This window comes from Dromaius novaehollandiae, chromosome 6, assembly GCF_036370855.1.
Source record: "Dromaius novaehollandiae isolate bDroNov1 chromosome 6, bDroNov1.hap1, whole genome shotgun sequence".
NCBI lineage: Eukaryota > Metazoa > Chordata > Aves > Casuariiformes > Dromaiidae > Dromaius > Dromaius novaehollandiae.
In genome coordinates this window covers 48,413,740-48,437,165 of record NC_088103.1, presented here as the reverse complement: position 1 = coordinate 48,437,165, position 23,426 = coordinate 48,413,740, and the positions used below count along the sequence as shown (strand labels likewise).

The 23,426-nt window shown below is 39.3% G+C and overlaps 1 protein-coding gene across 4 annotated transcripts in view; it reads left to right on the top strand.

Annotated features, from left to right (window-relative positions):
* Positions 1–23,426, top strand: part of TCERG1L (transcription elongation regulator 1 like) — a 109,057-nt gene that overhangs the window by 84,118 nt on the left and 1,513 nt on the right. The window contains exons 8-12 of one of the 4 annotated variants that reach the window (XM_064514409.1): positions 3,380–3,534; positions 9,103–9,169; positions 11,825–11,960; positions 18,166–18,255; positions 21,404–21,522. In XM_064514409.1, the coding sequence (XP_064370479.1) occupies positions 3,380–3,534; positions 9,103–9,169; positions 11,825–11,960; positions 18,166–18,255; positions 21,404–21,522 (567 nt within the window). Of the gene's footprint in view, positions 1–3,379; positions 3,535–9,099; positions 9,170–11,824; positions 11,961–18,165; positions 18,256–21,403; positions 21,523–23,426 lie in introns of all 4 variants that reach the window. The other 3 variants (XM_064514408.1, XM_064514411.1, XM_064514410.1) reach the window with 3 other exon arrangements.

Genomic DNA, 23,426 nt, shown 5'->3' with positions numbered 1-23,426 from the left:
CAACAAAATCCTGAATTTACTTCAACCACTCTCCACCCATAGGTTGGCTCCGTGCTTCTGCGGGATCCATGGTTGATGTGACATCACCAAGCATATGCTGGGGTGTCATTCTGGAGCAGAAGCAGGAAATCTGAGTGGGGCTGGAGGTTGTACCACTAAAAACAAATTAAAAGGTGAGTTTCTAGTTGTTAATGTGCTGCCAGCCCCTCTTAGCCTTGCAGGACATTCAGCACATAGTGCAAAAGGCAATGGAATTCAGATGATTCCAGACTTGATCCTCCACTCCTTTTTCAAAAAAGTAGGATGGGCCTATGCAGTAGATGCTGATCTTACAAAAGTAATCTTTTCTTCCAAAGTAACAGGTCATATGTTTTGGGATATATTTAAACTTGTGGCATGCTGGCCATTTACACATAATATGCTATCTATAATTATGTTTTCTATGAATTAATTACCATTATTCCCACTACTAAGGGCGACCACTTTTTTAACAGAAGAATTTAATTTGAAGCTAGAGATCAGTGTCTGGAATAGATGAATATTGAGTGTATCTGATAAAAGAGATAGTGAACACTTGAGAAATGTTTCTCATTCTACTGTTGCCAGCTTTTGGGTTACTAGATGGCCATTAGGGTACCAGAGAGGCATCCTAGAGAATGGAGGAAGTTGGAGGAGACAGATAGAGATTTCCAAACTGAATGGGAATCACCATGTGAAGAACGTGGAGGGAATCACAGCTCTTGTGCTGCCATCTCGTAGCGCTGCCAGCACTAACGCAAAGGCTCTCGTGCGTGCTTGGCTTTATGAGCTGCACAGCTCGGTTACCTTCAGTGGGACTGAAGGCAAGGCTGAAGTTCACAGAGTGTTTGTAGGATCTTAAGTAGAGGGAGGACAGGAGGTGGTTTCAGAAGCCTGTGGACATGCAGAGGGAGAAAGAGCAAGAAGAAAAAGCTGATAGAAAAGGGACAGAGCCAGAAGAGGGGAGAGTTGTCCAGAGACAGGCAGCAGCGGGTGCTGGTATAATGAATAAAATCACCAGTGCTTACCTTATCTTAGCCGTTTTTGTACCTGCCATAGGCACTGCCTGCCTGCCCAAAACCTATGCAGCTGGATGTCCTTTCTCTCTTTCTGTTTCTTTCTCATGTTTTCGTGTTTCTCTGGTAGTATCAGAAGCGTTGGGATAACTGTTGTCTATTGCTGAGACTCGGAGGAAATTGGTTATCAAGGAGACTAGGACAGTAATGCCCAACCCGAAAAGATCTGTGACTTAAGGTCTTCACATCTCATCACTGTTTCCAAGCATCAAGTTAATACATAAATCAAAAAAATGGAAAGCAGAGGACCTAGCATGATTAGCTAGAGTGTAATTTGTAATAGCAGAAAACATTTCAAGAATATTACCAAATCTTATTTACCTTATAAAATAAATAAAATATATTAATATTATCATCTTATGGCTATAGGTCTTACTCCTAACCTTACTCATACTTAAGTTACAATTTCCTAAATGGAAAAATGAGCATAATAGTATCTGCATTCCCAGTTTATGCCCTGTGACAAAATACTGTGCTTCCCTTTGGATAATTGAAACTGTTATTTTACCAAAGAGGGACAGGTGAGATGTTACACTGGGAAAGGGACACTAATTTTTAATTAAATGTCAAATTGCATTAGTTGCAGAAAAAAGAAGAGGCGTCACAAGGGACCCTCGAGTTTCTAACCTGGGTCATGGCAAGCGAGACCCAGTGGTGTGCAGTGATTAATGAGCAACATCAACATCTGTTTGAGCGGTGAGAGAAGCAGTAAGCACATCAGGATAGGAGCAGGGACAAAATGCGAGTTTCTGTAAATACTGATTAGAATCTCTGTCAAGTAATAGCTTAGACAGTCCTGTCTGTGTCTGGTAGCTTCGGTGGTCCTAAACAACATGCTGGTTTCAAGTTTACCATCATCTGTAAGTAATTCCCCTAGTGATTCAAATTCCAGTATGCTTATTTGCCAATAAAATAAATTACAGTAAGGGACGTTTCAAAGCAGGCATTTACTTCTGGGATTGACCTACATCCTGGTTGTAAGTCTAATATTTAGTAAGAGGATAAATATAACCCTTTTAAATTAATCAGCTAAATCTGTCCTCTTCACCTAAATGCTAAGCTTTTTCTCCTCCCTTCTGCTGTGATTGTGATATTTATGGTATTGTGGAGTCTTCCTTCTGAAAGGTTCCTGCAAAAGGCCCTTGGGGTATTTGGTGCAGGGGGGACTTGTGGCTAATGGCACAGCTGCAGTTCGCGACCTGATAGTCAGGGTCTGGGACAGGACAGGGGACCTGCAGCGCAGAGGTGCAGGGTCAGGCGTGCTAGTTACACCTGGTCGTTGCCTCGGAAGCACGCGGAGCATCTGTTTGGTGAGGCTGTTTTTGATCCGAAACATCTGTATTTCAAAATAATACGGAGGTTATTAAAATGTTTGTCACGTCCATGTCACCAAATTCAGGATGCCAAAACTTGTATGTTGTGTAAATACGATTGAAAAGTCAGCAGCTGAGTTTGTTCAACTGCGTTTGCGCTGGTGTTCATCTTGTGAATGTTTTAACTTTACTGAACATAATTACTCTGATCTCCAGACTCAATAACACGTTTCTTACGTTGAACTACTTCCTGCACTACATAGTTGTACAGAGGTGCATTTCTTTATTCTTTACTATATGCATGGGCAAGATCAGCGGTGATGTCTTACCAGTCCTATACAGAAAATTTCAAAGAATCTTGTAAAAATACTTTGCCGTGATGTGGCATTTTTCATGTTTGCAGTCTTTTGCCCAGACCAGACTTCTTTTTAAACAGTTCTGTTCCCTACTGTGTTAATAACAATTAAGTGCTGGAGAATTAATTTGTCCCTTCCAGGTACCTGTGTTTCAAAGCGACCAACATCTTCCCAGCGTGTGCGTGCGTGCGTGTGTGCAAGTCAGACTGTGCATATAGTGTTTATTAGTTTTCTTTAGCAGCTATCAAGATTTCTGTGGCTTCCTACTTTCACAGTTAACATCCTTAAAATATGAAATGTATTTTTCTATGTCTTCTTTTGCTATGAACATCTCTGTTTTCCTCCTGTCCAATTTCTTTCTTCCTGCCGTGATACAGTGTTGGACCTACTGCTCTTTTGGAGTGTTTATACCATTTCTATGGCATTTTATTGATATGGAGAGAGTTACTCTGCTCAAGATAACGTGAATGGGGTAGCAGGGCCTTGCGCAGGTTGTCAATTTGAAATGAGTCTCATCTATGCACTGCAAACTAGGATACAATAAGCTAGCCATGGGTTAATTGTTGTTCATAAGTGTATTTGATATTATCTAAGCATAATTTATCAATTGAAATAGGTGTGTAGTCTGGACTGGAGATGACAGAGTCTTCTTCTTCAACCCTACAATGCAGCTGTCCGTATGGGAGAAACCAGTGGATCTAAAGAATCGCGGCGATATAAATAGAATCATTGAAGACCCCCCTCATAAACGCAAGCTGGAAACTTCTGCAAGTAACTAACGCTGTGATTATTTGCATTTATTTAAACTCAAACGTTAAATGAAACTTGATCGCTAAATGCATTCAGTGAAAATTTGATAACCATAATTAGAATGGTTTTCGTTTTGAGATTTCGTGTAAAGTAGGGTGCTAAAATTGATGTTTATTACTAAATATTTGTTTTACTGAAATGCTAAACTTGGGGATTGAGGACTTTCATTATTTCCAGTGAAGAAATAGATGGCTTCTTATTTTGGATGAGTCTTCAATGTATAAAATACATCTTGGAAGACACTGTCTTTATGTCTTATTGCACTTACATTTCCAAGATGTACATTAGGAATGCATTAGCATAGTTTTCTTTATCCAAATGTCCTATTGACTATTCTGAAAAAGGAGGTACTTTGTAGTTAAGGATTATTCAGCCAAATTGTAGAGGGAGAAAAAATCCCAATAGTAAATCTCAGATGAGTGCTAAAAGGTTTGATAGAAACATGAATGCTTCAATCCAGACATAGCTCTGCCACTCACCTCCTAAACACGATGGATTCCCGAAGGGGATATTTTTGGCACTGATTGAAGAATAACTTGCTGATCTACAGTGATAGATGTTAAGTGGTTCAAAATGTTGTTTAGAAGAAAGGCCGTGGCTTCTCACTGGTCCAGGGTTTGCCGTCTGGTCCTCCACTAGACAGGCCGATTTGCTGAGACAGTTTTTCCAGCCTGATTTTCCCACCCCACCTCCGTTGAATCCGCCCCGCCGTGCTCCCCGTGCCGTGCTGTCGTTTCAGTCTGCTCTCCGTCATTTCTTAGTTCAGCCCCGGCTTTATTCATTGGTGACCGTCCCAAAGTTGCCCCCACGTCAGCCTGAGCTTGCCAGGGCAGTAGTGGCTCCATAGCTTGTTCCGCTGTGTTTCTCTCCCAAAATTTTGTGTCGCCAGTTGATGTTCACCCCTTTGCTCTCTTACTGGGAGCTGCTCCGTTCAGTGTGGACGCGTCTTCTGTTTCCCAGCTCCTTCCGTTGGCGTTCATGCGGGAGCCGTGTCCGTAAGATCTGCTGTCGCGGGGAGTCATCCGAATCTGTGCCAGCCGTTGGAAACCGTGTTTGTTTGGATGAGCTGTTTATGCCAGGGAATTCTTGCTTCTACCACACACAGATATGTTACTTAACGGTAGTTTCACTGGAGAACCTCCTTCAGCTGCTCCCCATTCTTTAGTGGCAAGATCTAGAAATATGGAGGGGGAAATAAGATGTGACCTTCATCGTTATTTAAGAGTGTAATATTTTGTGACTAAAAATAAGATAAGTCTGCAAGTCTCATGAAGTGACCTGTCTTTTGCACTCATGCTATCAGGGCCATAATGTGTGCTTTGATATGCACGCACAGCTCCAAATTAACGCCTGCAAAATCAAGGTTGTGAGTATGCATTTGTGGATTTGAAAAACTGTGCTTACGCGTAGATACAAGTGAGTGATAGTCAGGATTTATGTTACCAGTATTAGAAGTTTAAGAAGAAATGCTACAGAGAGTGGTTTTCTATTTATGTATTCCTTACCAACATATAATATCATTGCATTTTTCAATATAAATTTAAATTGTAAGAGGCTTGAAACAAAATCATGTGGTTTTTTTATGTGGCTTGAGCAAGTTTTGATAAATACCTAATAATTCCAAAGTATATCTGCTGAAGTGCATTCTTCAGGAGAACAATATGGCATAAATTGTATGTTGCAGGACATACTGAAAGATTGATTAATTACTGGCTGGGGGGCATGATAACCAAAGATAAGACTGAGGGTCCTTATTCATAGTCTGTCATTAATTAATGAGAAGGATCTAAAGCCATTGCTGATATGTGTCATTTCCAAAATTTATTTTTTGCTCTGTGTTCCATCCTTTATATTCTATAATGTATATCTACTATTAAGATTTGATTCATGCACCCGGCTCTTTATGACCATGGTTTTCATTGTTGCTGATAGTCTTCATCTTCTTTAATATAACTGGAACTCGTGGTTGCTCAGTATTTGTGAAAATCGGTTTATAATTAGTGTATATTAGCTGGTGAGGTCAAAGGAATTATTTGTTACCGTTGCTCTTACATTGTAATCTGGGGTAAATAAATAAAAGAAATGAGCCGTGTGTTTGCAACAATGGTTGCCAAATTTATTTAGTTTAGTTGCTGCTGTGGAGTTTTAATTAGAATTTTTAAATCAAAGGCACAAAAAAATGTGAGCAAGCATAATTATTCATGGAGCGTTGCAGTTTATCTGTGCATCACTCCACTGAAAGATCAAGTGCATTTGTAATTTAGGCATAAATGAAAAATTATTCATTTATCAATTACTCCATCTCCACAAAGTATTAGTTCTTTGGAGATTTATGAAGGTGTCATGATTCTTTACTAATGGGTTCGCATAAGGCCGTTTCTTGTGATCAGAAGGGAGGCACGGCCTCTTCTGCTGTTCTCGAATCGGCGAGCGTGCGTGGAGCCGATGGACGCGGGACCTCGTCCCCTCTTCCCCAAAACCAGCTCTCCTCCGCCAGTGCAGCTCCGGCGGCTTCAGCGGCGTCAGAGCCGCCTCGGTTCCCTGCCAGCACTCGGACTGTCCAACAACATGTGGGGCCAAGGCAATGTTTTCTGGACTTGCAGAGTGTGGTCATCCGTTTTACCACCCTTGAGCTTTCTGATAGAACAGCGCAACATATTCCGATTCCAGTCGTATTTTCTTTTCACTGATTATCATTGCTCCTCTGTATCTTAGTGGGATCATCTACTGACTATAATATCCTTTTCTCAAAGATTTCTTGAAATTTTTCTTACTGCAATGGACAAAGGCATTTTCATCTGCTGCTGTTCCTCTCAGCTCATGCGGTACTCAAATATATGCCCAGTGGGATCTGAGCAGTCAAAGCCATCAAACTGTGCAGGTCATTACAGTATATAAATGCAGGAGACAAAATGACGACTACAACTTAGCCAGCAGAGCCCCAGGAAAGGTTTCTGAGCTACTGAACAAGAACATCTTGCATTTGCAAGGCATGTAGTAAATGTGAAGGCTATATGGAGAATCTGACGTTTGTTCCAGAATTCTGAGGCAACTCAGATCAGATCTTCTGACTGACACTGCCCGTCTCCGCGAGCCGCTCTGCAGCCCCTCAGGTCTGACAACTAAGCATAGACTTAATTCGTTCTAGCAAGAACGAGTACGGCACCGTGGAAGAGAATCCAGAGCAAACTTTGAACCTCTCCGGCCACCTATTTTTGCTAAGGGGCAGTGACAAGCAGGAGAATTTGAGATGAAAACCCCTGCAATATCAAGAAAGTCTCAGGTTGAAAAAAATTTTTTTTTCTATTTAAAGAAAGAAAAAAGGTTTTTCTGGATGTTTAGGCTGAGGAAGGATTTCCGCCATCCCCCAACTGAATAAAAGAAAATTGGCATTTTAAGTACACAAAACCACATATTAATTCATATTTCATTCTGATCCATACTGAAAGTTATGATTTAGTCCACTCTATTCCCAGAAATATTTTGGATTCTGTAGTAGTCAGATAAAAATATAAATATAAATAGGATGTTAGATAATGGATAATAGCCCATATAAATAGGATAGGTAAGCTCCTAGTCTTAGATGAGACATATGTACGCTCAGTTTCTTTACAAAATTATGGATCAGATTTTTGTGTGTTGGCGGTGGATTGACAATGCTTTAAGTCTACTGCTAAAGAGTGGTGTTTTCTTTTTGTTCTGGAAACTGAACTGGAATTCATTACATGACTGGAATTAGTTGAATGATTTAATTAACTAGAATTAAGCTTGGCAGACAGTCAGACTGGGCTAGCGCTCAGCTTCATGATTTCATGGCAAGATTACTGTCAAGTAAAGTTCTTCCTCAAGCTTTAAATCAATTATTAGATTTTGTGCTCAGTTGCCTCTCTCCCTTTTCACAGTCAGTATATAATCCTGCATAGAAGCCCAGTGGTACAATACGGTTCAATAGCTTCCTAAGTGAGAGTATAGATATCATTTGCCATGTTTTACTAAGTTTTCCATTGCACTGAAATTTTAAGTGATGATACTAATTCTAATTTTGTTCCATTCAAGGCAGAATTCCCATAGTAGTCACTCATGTCACTAAAGCAAGAAGGATTTATTATCTCTCCTGCAAGTAGGCTGTCATTTTTCAGAAGAAGAACTTCAGATAGGTCTTGTATCAGCAGAAGGAAGTAAATACTAAAATCAGAGTAGATTTTGTAGAAATAACACTCTGCTTGCCCAATCGTCACTGAACCCAGAGTCATCTTTAAATTCACTTCTCTTTAAAACAACATCTGTGCTCTCTTATTTCCATATTACCATCATCAGAATTTATTGAAGTTAAGATCATTGCTGCCTCCACAGGTTAACTCCTGATTAATAGCTTTGTAATATGCCTCTTGAATTATATTCCACCATCTAGATCTACAGAGTGTTTTTCTTATTTCTTTGTATTTTTAATTGAGCTTCCCAAAGAAGAATTTAGCAAGAAGGGTTCGTGTGGTTAATATAGATAAGCACACTAATATACAAGTAATTTCCCTAAAACAGGGAAACAAAATGAGCTAAGAACAAAATTCTGTCCCATTTGAAATAAGTGGCCAAATTTGTATTAGCTTCAGTATTACGAAGATTGGACCTGCACAAATAAGAACTTGAAATTAGTTTATAAGCTTAAAAATAATTAACATTCTCTATTTGTATTAAATTTTTTTCTAGCAAATCCCTTGGAGGTGAAATCCTAACCTAACTGAAGTCTAGGAGAGTTTTAGTTGACTTCAGTGGACTCAGATTTCACCATATCGAGTTATTCCAAGCGGCTGACCCATCCATTTTTATCTCCATAACCTAAGTTCAATTTTATATTTATTTTTAAACTATTTTTGCTTTATTTTTTCATAGTTTCTTATATAGCAAGGCATGCCTTTATTAGCAGTCTAACACAAGAAGGCTGAGGTTTAGTGTCTGATATTCCAAAGCCACTTCCAAGTCCGGTGTGGAAGAGTATCCAGGCAAGAGCAGGAGCGGGACGGTGCTGCTCAGCTGCTCTGGAGCACTGGGAATGTGGAGGCTCCTCAGATCCACGTAGCCCGTCGATACCACTGCGTTGCATGTGCTTGTGTGGGAGGGGGAGATGGGGAAAGAAGGAAGTTCTGGTGTGAATTAGGCTATCGAATATGCAGGCTGTCAGGGCTGCAGTGCTTTTGCGATAACATCTTTGCAGTTACATTTTTAAGGGAAGGGAGGAGGGAGCAGCAGGTGAAGCAGCAACATGATTTTAAAAAAACATGTCACAAGTGAACAATGAGAAATTTTGCAGAATGAACGTGGTTGTTTTCGTTACTATCACTTTAATTTTAATGAAAGCATTTCTGAGTATCTGATGAAATATATGTTATTTTTAAAACACTCATTGGAAAACAGTAAATACCTGAGCAGGTACCAAAGATGAGGAAGTGAAAGGTTAATTTGGGGAATTTATATTCCCATTTCTTTAGTTCGAATCTAATCCCCCTAATTTTATTTATTTTCTTTTAGCAGATAAAAGTGTTAGTTCGTGTCCAGGGGATGAAAATGATGATCTTAGCATCAAAACTAAGAGAAATAAGTAAGTTCTAAAGTTTACTTATTCATATGTAATGTCGGGAAGCTAAAGTCGTCTACAAATAAGTGCAAAGAGAAAAAAAAATATTTTCTTTCTTATGGATAAATTATGGGAGCCATTCTTAAGGTATCCACTGTTCATCGAACTCCACGATTCTCTAAAATACATATTTTCCATAGCCATCAACCATGTTTTGTAACTGTTATTTATACTGAAACTGGTGAAAAGGTTGAACTGTGAGGATATGTACTTATGTTAAAGACATTGGATGAAAGCCTTAGCTCCGCTGAAGTCAAGTGCCCCCTCGCCCCTGCCAAAATAGCAAAGCAAAAATCAAATGAATAGTAAAGGAGCGCCTTGGAGACATGTCATCCTATTTAACCTCTGGCTGGGAAACTGCAAATAGGGTCAGCTGTTCACAAGTGCTGCCTCTGCATCACGTAATACTTTGAAATGAAAACAATGTTTTCAATAACATTGAATAAAATGAATGTTTTCATAACAATGTTATGTCAGTAACATAAGTTTACATAGCTACTATGTTATGTATTTGGGGGTATTTTGACCAGTAAACACAAAAAAACCCTGTATTTTTGAAGTGGATGTTTTGAAGATAATTCTATTCTCTCTTATATCGCTCTTCTTATTTTACTGGATAATTCTTTTCACCTGTGTAGCATTTCCATGGATATATATTATTTTGCAGGAAGAATCGGATACTACGAGATAAATACTCATTTTATTGAAATCAGTGGGGTCTAACTATTGCCATAAACTATTAGCTATAGTCCAACATTAATACACTTAAACAAGCATTTAGACTGTATTTCCTTAATAAAAGGTCAGTATTTTAAAGGTCCATCCATGAACCTCTGCATTCTGCTATTGTTTCACTGAGGTATAACTAGACTATTTAAAAATATTTAAGTCAAATTCTTACTCGAGCAATACTCTAATAGTACTAAATACCAAGGAAATAAACCTTCAGAGAAACTTAGGTTTTCTGGGTTTTCTTCACAGAATCACAGAAAGGTTGAGGTTGATGGGGACCTCTGGAGATGCCCTGGTCCAAGCAGGGCTCAGGCAGGGACAGCTGGAGCAGGTTGCCCAGGACCGTGTCCAGTCACTGAATATCTCCAAGGATGGAGACTCCCCAGCTTCTCTGGGCAACCCGCTCTGGTGCTCGGCCACCCTCAGAGTAAAAAAATTTTTTCTTATGTTTAGATGGAATTTCCTGTATTTTAATTAGTCCTCATTGCCTCTTGTCCTCTCACTGGATACATGGATGCATGGATTTTAAAAGGAATATTACATTATTATTATGAACAGTATTATGGTGTTGCTGTCCTATCTGTTTTGAGATCTGTAGACTTCCACAATTGCGATAGTAGGAGACTAAGAGCAAGCTCTCAGTGTCCTTTCGACTGTGAAGTCAGAGACTTTGTTGTATTCTGTTGGCTACAGATTGTTGTATTGTTTGACTAAAGAATATTTTATTTTTTATTGTTATTCTTGGCATGAGAAAAAAGAAAGTCTATATGATTTGCAGTATCATTTTCAACAGTAATTTTTTTAACCGTCCTAAAGAGGGTCTCTCCTGATGATTAAATGATGGAATAGTGTGCTATATTTCCCTCGGTTTCAGCTTGAAAGCTGAAAAAATCTTTTTACGCACACTAAAAATTGGATTGGATGTTTCGTGGATCATATTACAAAATAAAAGTTGCTAATACAATAAAAAGTCACTATTGTTCTGTGAAGAATAACAATTTGATATCTTTCAATCACTAATAATATAATTTTAGATAAATTTAAGAGTAATGTAATTATTCACAGACGGAAGCTAATATGTTAGGATTCATATTACATACTGATGTAATTTGCTTTCTCGGAAGCTAATTTTGACTTTTGTAGCATAGAACACCCTGGAAGTAAAAAATTGTTTTCACGTCGAAAGTTCAAAGTGAAGTTTTATTTGTTACTAGTGAAAATTGCATTGCTAAAAATGCAGCCATTCCCTGTAGGATGCTAAAAATCGAAGTGCCTTATTTTCGTTGTCCTGATTTGGACATAGGGATCTTTTTCAGACTCCTGGTCTTTAATTTTTTGTTTCACTTAAGTAAAGCTTGGCTTGAATCCATTCATCGCTCAAAGTATTAAGAAACAATAGCGGGGACCCAAATCAGAAGTCTGAATTCCGGATCCGAGTTTGCCTGGTTCTTTGAAGTCAAGAAGTTTTGGGACACGAAAACAGAGAAAATAAAAGAAAAAAATAACAAGATGAGTTTCTTCAGTGACTCCTTTAAAATCTTCACTCCTTGACAAATGTAATATAAAACTGTCACTTTTCTGTGGCTTGAAACATAGGGCAGTATTTCACTGTTGAGTTGCGCTCTTTGATCATTCAGCTGCACTGTACTTCCACATGAAGGTTGTCCTGGTTCTCTGGGAAGGACCCTCAAGAAAACCCCAGCTCAATAATGAGCTGCAGATTTGGAGAGCTAGTCGGCTGTCAGGATCTGCAAAACACCGCGTTCTGCTTAGGGCATCCAACAAAGTCCTACCTTCCTGCAGAACTTCCTGGCAAAAGTAGAGGGTTAAAAATGCGCTCCCGAGTTTGCAATTATTTGAACTATTTTCTGTCTTTCCTTGTTAAAGAACAGAAGATTCCCAAATTGCTGACCAGGGGAAGGATGATGCAGAGGAGAGAGATGTGAGCACATCAGCACATCAGATTGTGCTTCCTCTGGAAGAACGCATTACTCATTTCCGTGATATGCTTCTGGAAAGAGGGGTAAGAAATAAGATTTCATTATTTGAAACATCTCATTTATGAAAATGTGGCGCCCTATATGATCACTACAGAAATCATTTCTTAATTACGAACTTGCAGTCGAATGAAGAATTATTGGGGGGTCTATTCCCATGTAATTTTTATGTCACTTTGATTCTCAGTGCTTATGAATATTGTCTTGTTACTGGTATGTGAAAAAGTAGAAATTTGAAAGAGTTCAGTAAATTGCTTACTCTACAATTTAAAATCAGTTAGAAAAATTTTTCTGAGTATTCTTACACTGGCAATATTGAAGTTTATTTTGGAATATTGGCTTCTAAAGAGCTTAGGCAAAAATACATTAAATGCCACTGCCATAAAATCATCTATTTAAAAATATTTTCTTAACTTCATGTCCAAAAATGTTAGGTTTATATGGTTACTTAGACATCTTCTGATGCCATCCAGTAGTATATGGCTATCCAGGACACTACGCACTTTTTAAGTGTAACTTTAAATAAATTCATACACACACACATAACTGAGCATGGTGGTTCTTCCAGCTCAGAGCAGTGGCTCAGTAGTGTGTGAGGTTCCAGTGAAGCCCTGGAAACGTTCATTACATGATGAACGAAGGAAGGACACTTCTTGCGTGTCACCCGAACTGAGAAATAGTCCTTGGGAGCTCTTTGCTCTTGTTAACATGGGAAATATTTCATCAGTGTCAACTCTGCTGATCCCAGCAGTGGAAAACCAAATTCCCTACTGTTCCTCCAAAGACGAGCGGTCTACACTTCCACTCTGTTAAGAAAGGAGATACTGAAGTCAAACAAGAGTTAGGAAAACTTGCTGTTTTCCTTGGACTTTCTCACTTCTTTGAGAAAACTTGGTGGCTCCAGTTGATGCTGATGTGCAGGAGGTGGATCAACTGCCTCGACCCTCTGAGGTTTTTACTCAAACTGGTAAAAGAAACCAGTCGGTCTCGGTGCAGGCAGCCAGGCGAGAAGCCCTGGAGGCATGGTTCCCGGGGCCGTCCTGCCGGTGGCCGAGTTCGGAGGAATCCTTCGGACCGCATAGCTGACACCAGAGTTACTTTAGCCATTTCACCGTGACCTAATGAAGATTATGAGCAGATAGATGAAGCATAAATTCAATTTATAAATAGAACACGTCAGTGCTCTGAGCCTCATGACCAGCAATGAAATATGAATTACAAATCACAGTAATAGCATCCAGTGACTGATTTTGTAAAGCACTTCAGCCTGACTTTTATTTTCTGCAGTAGCAGTTATAAACCTGTGTTGAACTGGCCTCATAAAGATTACCATCAATATAAGGAAATTTGGATACAGTTATTTATAGACATAAAATCACCTCTGCAGAAATCCATCTCACTGCATGCCTGCTCTTTCCAGAGAACGGATGATTTTGTGCACAAACATTATGAAATTAATACACAGAACACATTTAGGCCCTGATCCTGCAAATGTGAATGAGCGTGTAATGGACTAGTGTATGCGGATTTTATACCTCCCTCCAACACTAAAAGCATATTTTCCATAGAAGTCTATGTAATTTCCATTAAAAAAAATTCAAGGTGGTTGTTGTTAGGCAGTAAAACCTATAGTGTTTACCATTAGTAATCAGTAGACTTAGGAGGCATATAATTAGAGTTTTGGATGCCAGAAGTTCAGCTGTCTCCAGGCTAGAACTGTTTTATTAATATATTTTGTTGTTTATGCGTAAAAAAAACAAAGTCCCATTAATGAAGACTAGCTGAAGGCTTCTGTTAATATATTTTAAGTCATCAGAAGATAAGTTAAAATTTGAAAGTATGAGGGATATTCCATAGTATGATTCTTTAAGTATAAGACTCAGACTAGCTGGCTAAAATAAGAAATTCTGTGAAGTTACTGTTTGTTTTAGCTATTATTTAAAAGCATATAGATGATAGGCTATTTATGTCTTTGGCCCAGAACATCTGTTTAATGTCTGGACAAGATGACAGTCAGGCCCAGCTGGCTGTCATTCTTTGAAATGTGGTGAGGCCATTAGTGTTACTTTAAACTGATTACTTAAATGAATGTCTCCTGCCATTTTCTCCTAATGTTATTATTTCTCAAGTAGGTACTTGAGAGCATTACCAAGTACGTTAACTAGATAAAGGTCCTCCACTTAGCTCTGAACCTTCTGTTTGAGCCATACATAAAAGATGTATAAACAAAAGAATGTTCTTTGTAGCATCAAACTAGAACGTGGTTTTGTTGTAGCCCCGAGACAATAGCACTATTCTTAAGTCGTTGGCAAGATTTCCTCTGTAAAAATGTAATTTCCGATATGGTCCTCCTTTAATATTCTTTCTGATTGCTTCACGTTGCTTCACATTCAAGGTACAAAGGCTTTTCAGGATATAACTTTATGTGGCTAGCAAAAGAAAAAATTACTGATTTCGCCTTCTTTATACTGGAAAACATAAAGAAAAAAGGGGGTGGGGGGAGGGACTCAAGCCCCCACCTTCCAAGTTCAAAGCAATTCTTGCAGCCTAGACAGTACCCTGAAGAAGAAAAATTTCAAATTTGTCAGGCTGTACTTAGGTTTCCGACAGATCTAAAGTCAGATTTTGCTCATTGTGTAGGGCCTTAACCTGGTGGTCTTTAGCGACGGTATAGCCACTGGAAGGGACCGTCTCCGAGGCCCCTAGCACCCCAGACCCTCTGCGAGCCCCACGGCAGTGTCGTAGCACCGCGTAAGCTGGACCGGTCCTGCAGCTACGCTACAGGGGTGCCTACACTCTATTATATACATTTTTTCCGTATATTTTTCTTGCTGTGCAAGCTTATGGTACACTTCATATTTATGTCTGTAAGGGTGAATGGATAGATAAGGGACTTGTAAAGTTTACCACTAGGTGTTTTTATTTGAAAGGGGAATGTTGAAGCAAGCCTTGAGGAGGATAGAGTTCAGATGCACACACATCTACTGTAACTCGTCTTTTCCTGAGTCCAGGATTTTAAAGTCTGCCAAACAGCAGTTCCTGACGAATACAAAGATGATCTTCTCTGTGAATGAAGAACAGTTTCGGTGGGGGTGTGAAGGGTTAGTTTATATATCACTGGGGGGGGTTGTTTTTTTTTTAACAAAGAGTTATATTGATAATTGGCATTAGACTCGAAGCTGCTTTAGTCATGGTGTAGATGTGCAGTGGACTTACCGCTGCAGTCATGCAATAAGCGGTATATATCTCACACAGGTCTCAAAACACTTTGCCAAATAAATGCATAATCAAACAGGCTAGTTTGTTTTTTTCCCCATTTTTCCACCTGTGTTTTCAGACGGATGCAGAGCACTCGCTTTCCAGAAGGACAGGCCACGTGTTGAGGGTCAAACCAGTGGGCAGTGGGAGTGATGAGGGAAGGTTGCCATGGCAGATCGAGAGGTGTAGATAACAAGAGCATTGCAAATGTTCTTAATTTCTCCCTGTCTTCCTAAGACATGTTTTAGATGCCCTAAGATGCCCTCTCTGGTGCCCAGCGGCCAGGCCCTAAGGCAGCTCCTTTGTCGTGCCAGCCAGCTGTGTGCAGATGTGATGATATGTGAAGTGGACTTCAGCTCTGCAGACCTTGTAGCCTAGGCCTGGTTGCCCGTGATAGCAGAAAGCTGGAGTCAATGAGCCTTTCTGTTCTCTGCCACTATATGCTTCTTGCTATTTTCTGCATATGTTTTGGTAGCTTGTGCCAGATGTGGGCATTTTTTCTTAGCAGAACAAAGATTCATTAAAACTGTGAGTTTTATACTGGTGAGGGTAAATGGATCTGCTGCAAATACCAGACATTTCACCTTTCTTTTCTTATAAATCTTTAAAAAATCAGTCAGAATCTCAGTCTGCTATCACACCTGGGCTTCCAGAGCTAAGAAAAAGTACAATCAGTTATTCTGATGCCCTTTCACTTCTAGGCATAATTCTCAAACTCAATACATTGAATTTTCATAAGCTTTTTTTTTCACTGTACTTTGGATTCAGATTGAAAGCTGAGTACAGAACTGAAAAACAAAGACAAACTCAGATCTCTGTTTTCTCTGTTGTGTGTGTTAATACTGGGCCACAGAAGTCAATATTTGTTCTGGAAGGAGATGCCATCGCCATCACTGCCAACACGCGTGCTCCATGGCTGAATGTCACACAGCAATAAAGAAGACCACAGTACAATACTCACTTGGAGATTAGTCAGAATATTAATATTTTACATTAGTTTGTAGAGGTCCAAAATGAGTATCCTGAGCAGCATGTGATATCTGTAGCTATGAATAAATTATAAATAATATAAGTAGCAACATTTTTTAGGCGTATGTCTGCCATTTCTGAAATGTAAACTGAAGAAACATTCATAAAAATGAATGATTTTATGGCAAATTGCCATTACTGTATCTAGCCTTGAGTTCAAACTAGCCTTAGTACTAGGAGCAGAGCTGATGTCCACGACGGAGTCTAGAAGACAACCTGAGAAAGGCTTCCTAATGCTGATTCTTCTGTGTGGAAAAGAAGAGAGTCAGCACTTAGCCACCTGCATGGACATGGAGGCATTAGCACAGGTGGCAAGAAGAAAAAAATGGGAAGGGAACAGCCCTTCGCCAGACTTTCAGTGCCCCAGCAGAGTCTGTCTTCAACTTGAATTACAGAGTTTGCTTAATGAAGAGATGCTGAAGAGAGAACAACTTTGTCAATGAGGATTTTTCAGCACCCACCACCTAAGTAGCACACTTAGTCCAATTCAAAATTGAATATGGGATATCCCATAATTCTGTGCTCCTTTATTTGCTCTGCAGATATAATCTGCACTGATACCTGGTCCATACATAACTTTTCAGCTAAGTTTTGTGGCTTTTTCCATTCAAGCTGTAGAGATATGTTTTTCAAGATCCATATATTTTCATGTTCCTTCTTGATAACCGATTGCCCTGCACTGGTATTATTTTACCGAGAGCGGCTGTAACTGGTAACTCACTCGGTTTGCATTGTAAAAGTTAGCTTGCAGCTTCGAAATTTCCTCGCTCCCAGTGCTAGCAATTCTAGCAGGAGAGCCAATCCATTTAAGCCCACTTTGCATCATCAAAGCTTTCCTGCTTGATTGTTAATTAGTCTATTTTATACTTCACATAATTAATTTTTTTAGTGAATTTACGCTCCTTTGTAATTAGATGAAATATTTTATATTACTCCAGAGTTTTCTGTAACGAACTAATTAACAGTGATGTTGTATAAGATACCAAAGCCAGGCTGGGAATTTAAGCCATAAGCTTTAAGAGTGTTGTTTCATAAAACTTCCTGGGCAAAGGTGAAGAAGAAAGTGAGGGACCTTCTTAAATTTGTTTGGCCTCACAATCTTACTTAGTTGATGATGCTTTTAATATTGGCAAATAGGTTGCGAAAGAAAATAGGTGATTATAGTGTAATTGGTTGTAGCGGAGTCCAGCCAGGGGTAGTGAAAGGATAATATGGTCGCGGTGGAACAGAGCAGGCTGCCTGCTTGCCACCGAGGGTCCTCACAGTTCGTTCACCTTACAGAGCTGAAGAGTTTGTTTGAGAACACAGAAGAGCTTCCTTATTAATGTAACATTTTCATTTCGTATTATCAATATAAAAATGATGCAGTTAGCTTGGATTAACACCTAGATTCAGTTTCTAAGGAGCTGGAGCCAGCAGAAAAAAGTAGTAGAAGACTCAAAGTGGAGGTGAGGAGAGGTGACATCTGTGAAGTGCCACTGGAGGGAAGTGTTACATTTACATAAAGCATGATGCTTTGAAGATAATCACTGTTAGTTCTTCAGTGTGTGCATGCACAGAAAGCCTTATTTTGGTTATAATTTAATTTTTGGGGGGCAGGAGGCCTAAAGCTGAGATAATTTCTAAAATGGAATTCAAAGCTTCTGTTACACTTACCAAAGGAGATAATAAAATGGGTATTTCCATTCCTACTACAGATTCTTTCCATCAACAGATGTGGAATGAACTAGGTATTCATTCAGACCCCCTAGAGCAAATCAATAGTAGTGGTGTGGGAGGACCAGAGCATTGCCAGAAACATTAAAATTCAATTGCCGCTTCCCAAGGCATCCTTTAGAGGGTTCATTAGCTTCCTGCCCTACTCTTTGCTTCACCTTGGAACATTTCCTTGTTTTAGGTCCTGAACAGAATTGTTCAATGCGACTTTATTTTTATCATTCACAGGTTTCAGCATTTTCTACATGGGAAAAAGAGTTACACAAAATAGTATTTGATCCACGCTACCTTCTACTAAATTCTGAAGAACGTAAACAGGTGAGTGTTTTCTGCAGCATAGCTTCTGATTGTCAACAAACGTCTCCCAATTAACAGTAATAGCAAAGTAATTATCTTGGTAGGATAAAAAGTAGAATAGAATTAAAGTGTCTGTCTTAAATTTATTCATGAGACTCAGTTGAGGTTCTGCTCATAAGAAAATGCTGCCTCCTTCTTTGAAAAACAACTGGTAGCAAGTGAATTTGCACACAGCAAAGGGAGAGAGTCTCTGAGGTTGTAGGAACAAATCCTATTGAGTCTGGGAAACTCAGCTGTAGAAAGGGTAATGACCATAAGGTAATGCTTCCGCTGTGATTTATATTATATATTGTAGGGGGACTACTTCAATTTTATTACTTAGAATGTTTTCTAGGAGTTGGTAGTATTTATTGCTATATTTTGCAATAACTAAACTTGGTAGATATAAATGGATAGAGCTATGCCTGTGTCTGTTTGAAAGGCTTTCTGGCAAGCCACAAAGGGAAGTAGTGTTTCTACTGCCATGGTTACTTGGACATTTACTATCACTGGGGATCTGAAAGGACCGCAGGGTTGCAGATTAATCTAAAAATTTAGGAGAGATGCAAGGATGTTGCAGAGAAGGTGAACTCTTTTATTCTGTAGTTATTTCTGTTCCTTACTAGCCTCTTGTCATCTGGGAGAAGGAAGAATTTGGAATATGGAATTGTCAATTTTTGAAATAAGAAAGGTGAAAAATGAACTTCTTACTCATACTCCATTGCACTGTGGCCCATATTGTCTTATTGATTCTCCAGAGAGCTCCCCATAGGTATTTACTGAGGGATTGGAGACATATATTTTCATTTACTACCTTTCCAATATTTTCTTTCCTAAGATAAAAAGTAAAATAAAATAATAATGAAATATGGGAATGAAAATGTGAGAGAAACTAGTAGAATGGAAAATATAACAACAAGATATTGAGCAAGGAGTTTTGTGTTTTATTTCAGCGAATCAGCAAGGACAAAATATAGACCTTGATCAGTCAATCAAGATTTATTACTTCTTTTGTTTTATCAACCATGGAGTTAATAAAAATATGTAATGAATGTATGTTGTATAACGTGGACCTTTGCTAAAGCACTGCTGACATGGACCTTGTTTGTGGGATATATTTAACGCTCAAGGAAAGGGATTATGAAAAGCAAGTAGTTGGCAGTCCTATATATAGAAAGCCGTAGTCATGTTGATGTTGTTTCTAAGAGTGACGATAATTCAAGCTCAGAGCTAAGGTAGAAGAGGGCGATCATAAGTTGCTGTTCTACAAAACAGGGTTAAAAAAAATATTAAACTTGGGAGCACATGCCAGGTATTTTAGCTGCCAAACTTAAAAGTAATGGATTTCAGGACACTCACTCTAAGCAGATCCATTTAATCAGACCCCATTTTCCTCCAAGAGTAGTTTAAGAAGAAAGTTAGACTTGGACAAGAATAGATCACTGATTTAATGGATGCATCTATTTAGGTACAGCTAAAATTAGTAGAAGAAATTATTCAGATACAAGGAAACATTTACCTGGACCGATGCTGACTGTGTGGCCCAAATAGTGAGCGTCTGAGAACTTTTCGAATTATGTAAATGAATTCATATTTGGGGGATTTAGAGGTGAATTCTGGCTCACGAGGAGGAGTGAGTGAGTGAATGGCCAGAGCACGACTACCGGTACCGCGGTTTTGTTACACGGGTGGCCTGGAAAGGGCAGGGTGGGCGTTTTGAATGCGTTTTTCTGCAGGTGTGTCCAGGAGTTTGTCTTGGCTTGAACTTCTGTTCGGACTTTGGAGTGTGAACTCCAGGGCTGGTGCGTGTCCTTGGGCAATCCGAGGAGCACCACTGGCTGGTATTGGGCATTTGCAGATTGATTTCCTTACTCATCAATACTTCCCGAGGGGTTATTAACTGTGAGAAGATGCCACAACGTCTAAGTCAAGGAACAGTGAAGGGTAAAGGAGCAACTGTACTAGATAATGATCTATCTGTTAATTTTGATTTATTATGTTCATTATGATAGATTCACTGATACTCGAAAGGCAAGCAGTAACAGTGTCACCTACGTTATTTCTACCATTTTTTCCAGTCCACTCTTACAGTCAACTTAAATAAACGCGTACAGTGTAATAAATTTAGTTTTCCTAGGTCTTCACAGTACTTCTTTTATAGTATTTTTTTTGATGTTTACGTTTCCAGTGCTGTTTCTTCCTTTATCTGCATACCATACTATCAGTTTTATTTCAGTTACTTTAGCTTTCATGAAGGGTAGATTTGCACTTGTGCATCCTCATGAGTGGAGAGACAGTAACTGTGGTAGTAATCATACTTGATGCATATACTTTTTGTTGTAAGAAGGAAAGGATGGTGAATATGGAAAGCAAACAGCATTTTAAGGAACAGCTGCTCTGATTCAACAGGTTAGTGCACCACACTTTGCAGAGCACAGAACCGACAGGGCCAGATTTGTGGTATTTAATGATGTGATTAAAGCAGTCGACAGATCTCTCAGACATACCTGAGTCTGTAACTCCCCTGGATGAAACCCAAAATCCTGCTGCTGAGCACCCTACTGTGTATTTAGCTGTCAAACACTGTTGGAAGTAGGACTGTCAACCCTTCCAAGCACATTAATGCTGTTGTGTAGGTTTGTACAGAGCATCGTGTGTAAGCGCCTGTTTTATGGCAACTGGACTGGAAAGTCTCCAGGGTTTCTTTGGGCGCCTTGCAGACTGTTGCCGCTCAGCGCTACAGGCGTACTCGGGAATTCAAGCAAGTTGGGAGAAGTGCAAGATCCAAACAAGTCTGTCGTATGGATACAAGCTAGAAACAATAATATCATAAGCATGAATATGTGAGCAAGACCAAGTTATCTACACCTAGATCAGGAAATCTGGATTTATGTTATCCTTCGTGATTGGGTGAAGATACTTTCTGTCCAAATTATAGCTTTTCCAGCTACTGACTTTATGAAAACAAATGATCAGGCATCCACGAGGCAGATTCAACCACATTTGAGTCAGGAAATACTGAGTGCAGATAGGAATTGTAGTTCTTGAGATTAAAAACCCTCTGATCAGACATAAATACCATAAAATATTCATTAATAAATATTGTATCTTGTTTCCCTTTTTTAAATAGATATTTGAACAGTTTGTCAAGACCAGGATAAGAGAAGAGTACAAAGAGAAAAAAAATAAACTATTGTTAGCCAAAGAAGAATTTAAAAAGCTTCTTGAAGAATCCAAGTTATCACCAAGGTATGGCATTACCTTATGGACATTTGTTAGAATGAGTTTTCTCAAATTGGGCTGTGATTATCTGTCCTGGGACTCTGTAAAATTGAACCTACTCTTTATATGGACTTACTTTATACATCTGTTCTTATAATGCTGCCTTAACTGTTTCTTCCTAATGTTTTATAGTTATTTTGTTACATTACTGGGAAAGGGAATATACCATCTCTCAGCCTCTCTTTCCAGTTTAGAGTGTGTGGTATTTTGCATAACACATTTATTTTAGAACATCTTTATAATACACACACACATGTATTAGTTATAATTAGTACTTGAATGTTAAGTCACATTAATGTTAGTGTAGAACTAGCGAAAAACACTTATTTTGGCTGGATTTTGATGGAGGAGAAACATAATTTAACAAAGTTATTATTTAACAAAGTTGTTATTAACACATCAGTAAATTAAAATAAGACCTGCAATGTAATCAGTTAGTTTTCTGCATTGATTTTTATGTAATGATGGATCCAAAATTCCACAATAGGAAACACAGTGCTTAGGATAACACTTTCATGCGTAAATTACGTGAAAATAAAGAGGTTTATGTGTTATAATTCTGGTTAAATTGTTGGAACTAAGAAATTACAGTTTTCTCTTACTAAACTGTGCAGATAATTGCACAGCACTGCCTGCCTAGATGCAAAGATCTAAAAAACATATCAGACTATATGGAAATAATTGTAAGTGCTTTTTGACAACAAAACAGAGAATAATCTGGGTTTATGTAACAGCTAAACGCTGGCCCCAGCAGTGATGTTTTCAGTCTGCAAGGGCAAAGCCCCGCTGGCCTGCAGGAGCGGAGAACATTTGACGCCTTGATGTTTGTCTAGAGCTAACTGAGCTCAAAGTCAAAGAAACTCATCTGCCTGCGGTAATCTCTGGCTTCGTTTTAATACTGCAGTAAGAACCAAATGAGAAAAAAACAGACCTTTACCCGAGTGACTGTTACAAATCTGCACACTAATTAGAGCACAGACTCAGTCAACAATAAATATTGCAGAATCCGTATGGCAGCGCACAGTAGCTGCACGATACCATTGACAAAGTGCGCAGACTGGGAGCATCTCCAGGATCCCCTGTGCTCTTGTCTGGATTGACATAGACAACGCAGGATAGAAACTAACTTGTATTTTTAAGATAGGCTCAGCATCCTAACATGAAAGATGATAATGATTTTTGCATTTCTGTCTGCATTAACTCTTCTCCACAACAGTTTTATATACCCATCCAGCCTTTGGTTAATCAAGGAAAACTCTGGATCTCTTCATAATTAAACTCCTATAAAACTTAGTCAGTTCTTCTCATAATATTTTTTGGTAGTCACTCTTAACTTACTCACACTCATTATATTTAACCGTTAGTGATCGTCCCCTTTCCTGCCGCTATCATCTCCTCTGCTGCGAGGTGCAACCCGTAGGGTCATAGATGGATGAACCTGACCTCAGGAGGTCATCGAGTCCAAGCTCCCGCTCGGAGCAGGGTCAGACCGGGCTTCTCAGGGCTGCGTCCAGTCAGGCCTTGAACACCCCTGGGATGAAGATGGCACCGCGTCTCTGGGCAGCCTGTCTGCCTGTCTTCACCCACCTCTGTACGTCCTCCTGCGGTCCCTGAGAGACCGTTCTCTTATTAGTCTTTGACTGCGTTATGGTCCCACTCTCTTGTGATGCCTGGCCATTCTGCTGCCAAATTCTGGGGGAGGCAGTGGCCACGTACCCCTCGCTGCATGAGCCGGACACGTTTACCTGAGCTAATACAGGTTTTTGGCAAAAATATGACTGAACGCTTTTGTTATCAGATTCAGTGTTTGCATTTGAAAGTGTTGGACCTGACTCTAAGATCCTCAAGCAAAACTCTCTGGGGATTTCGGC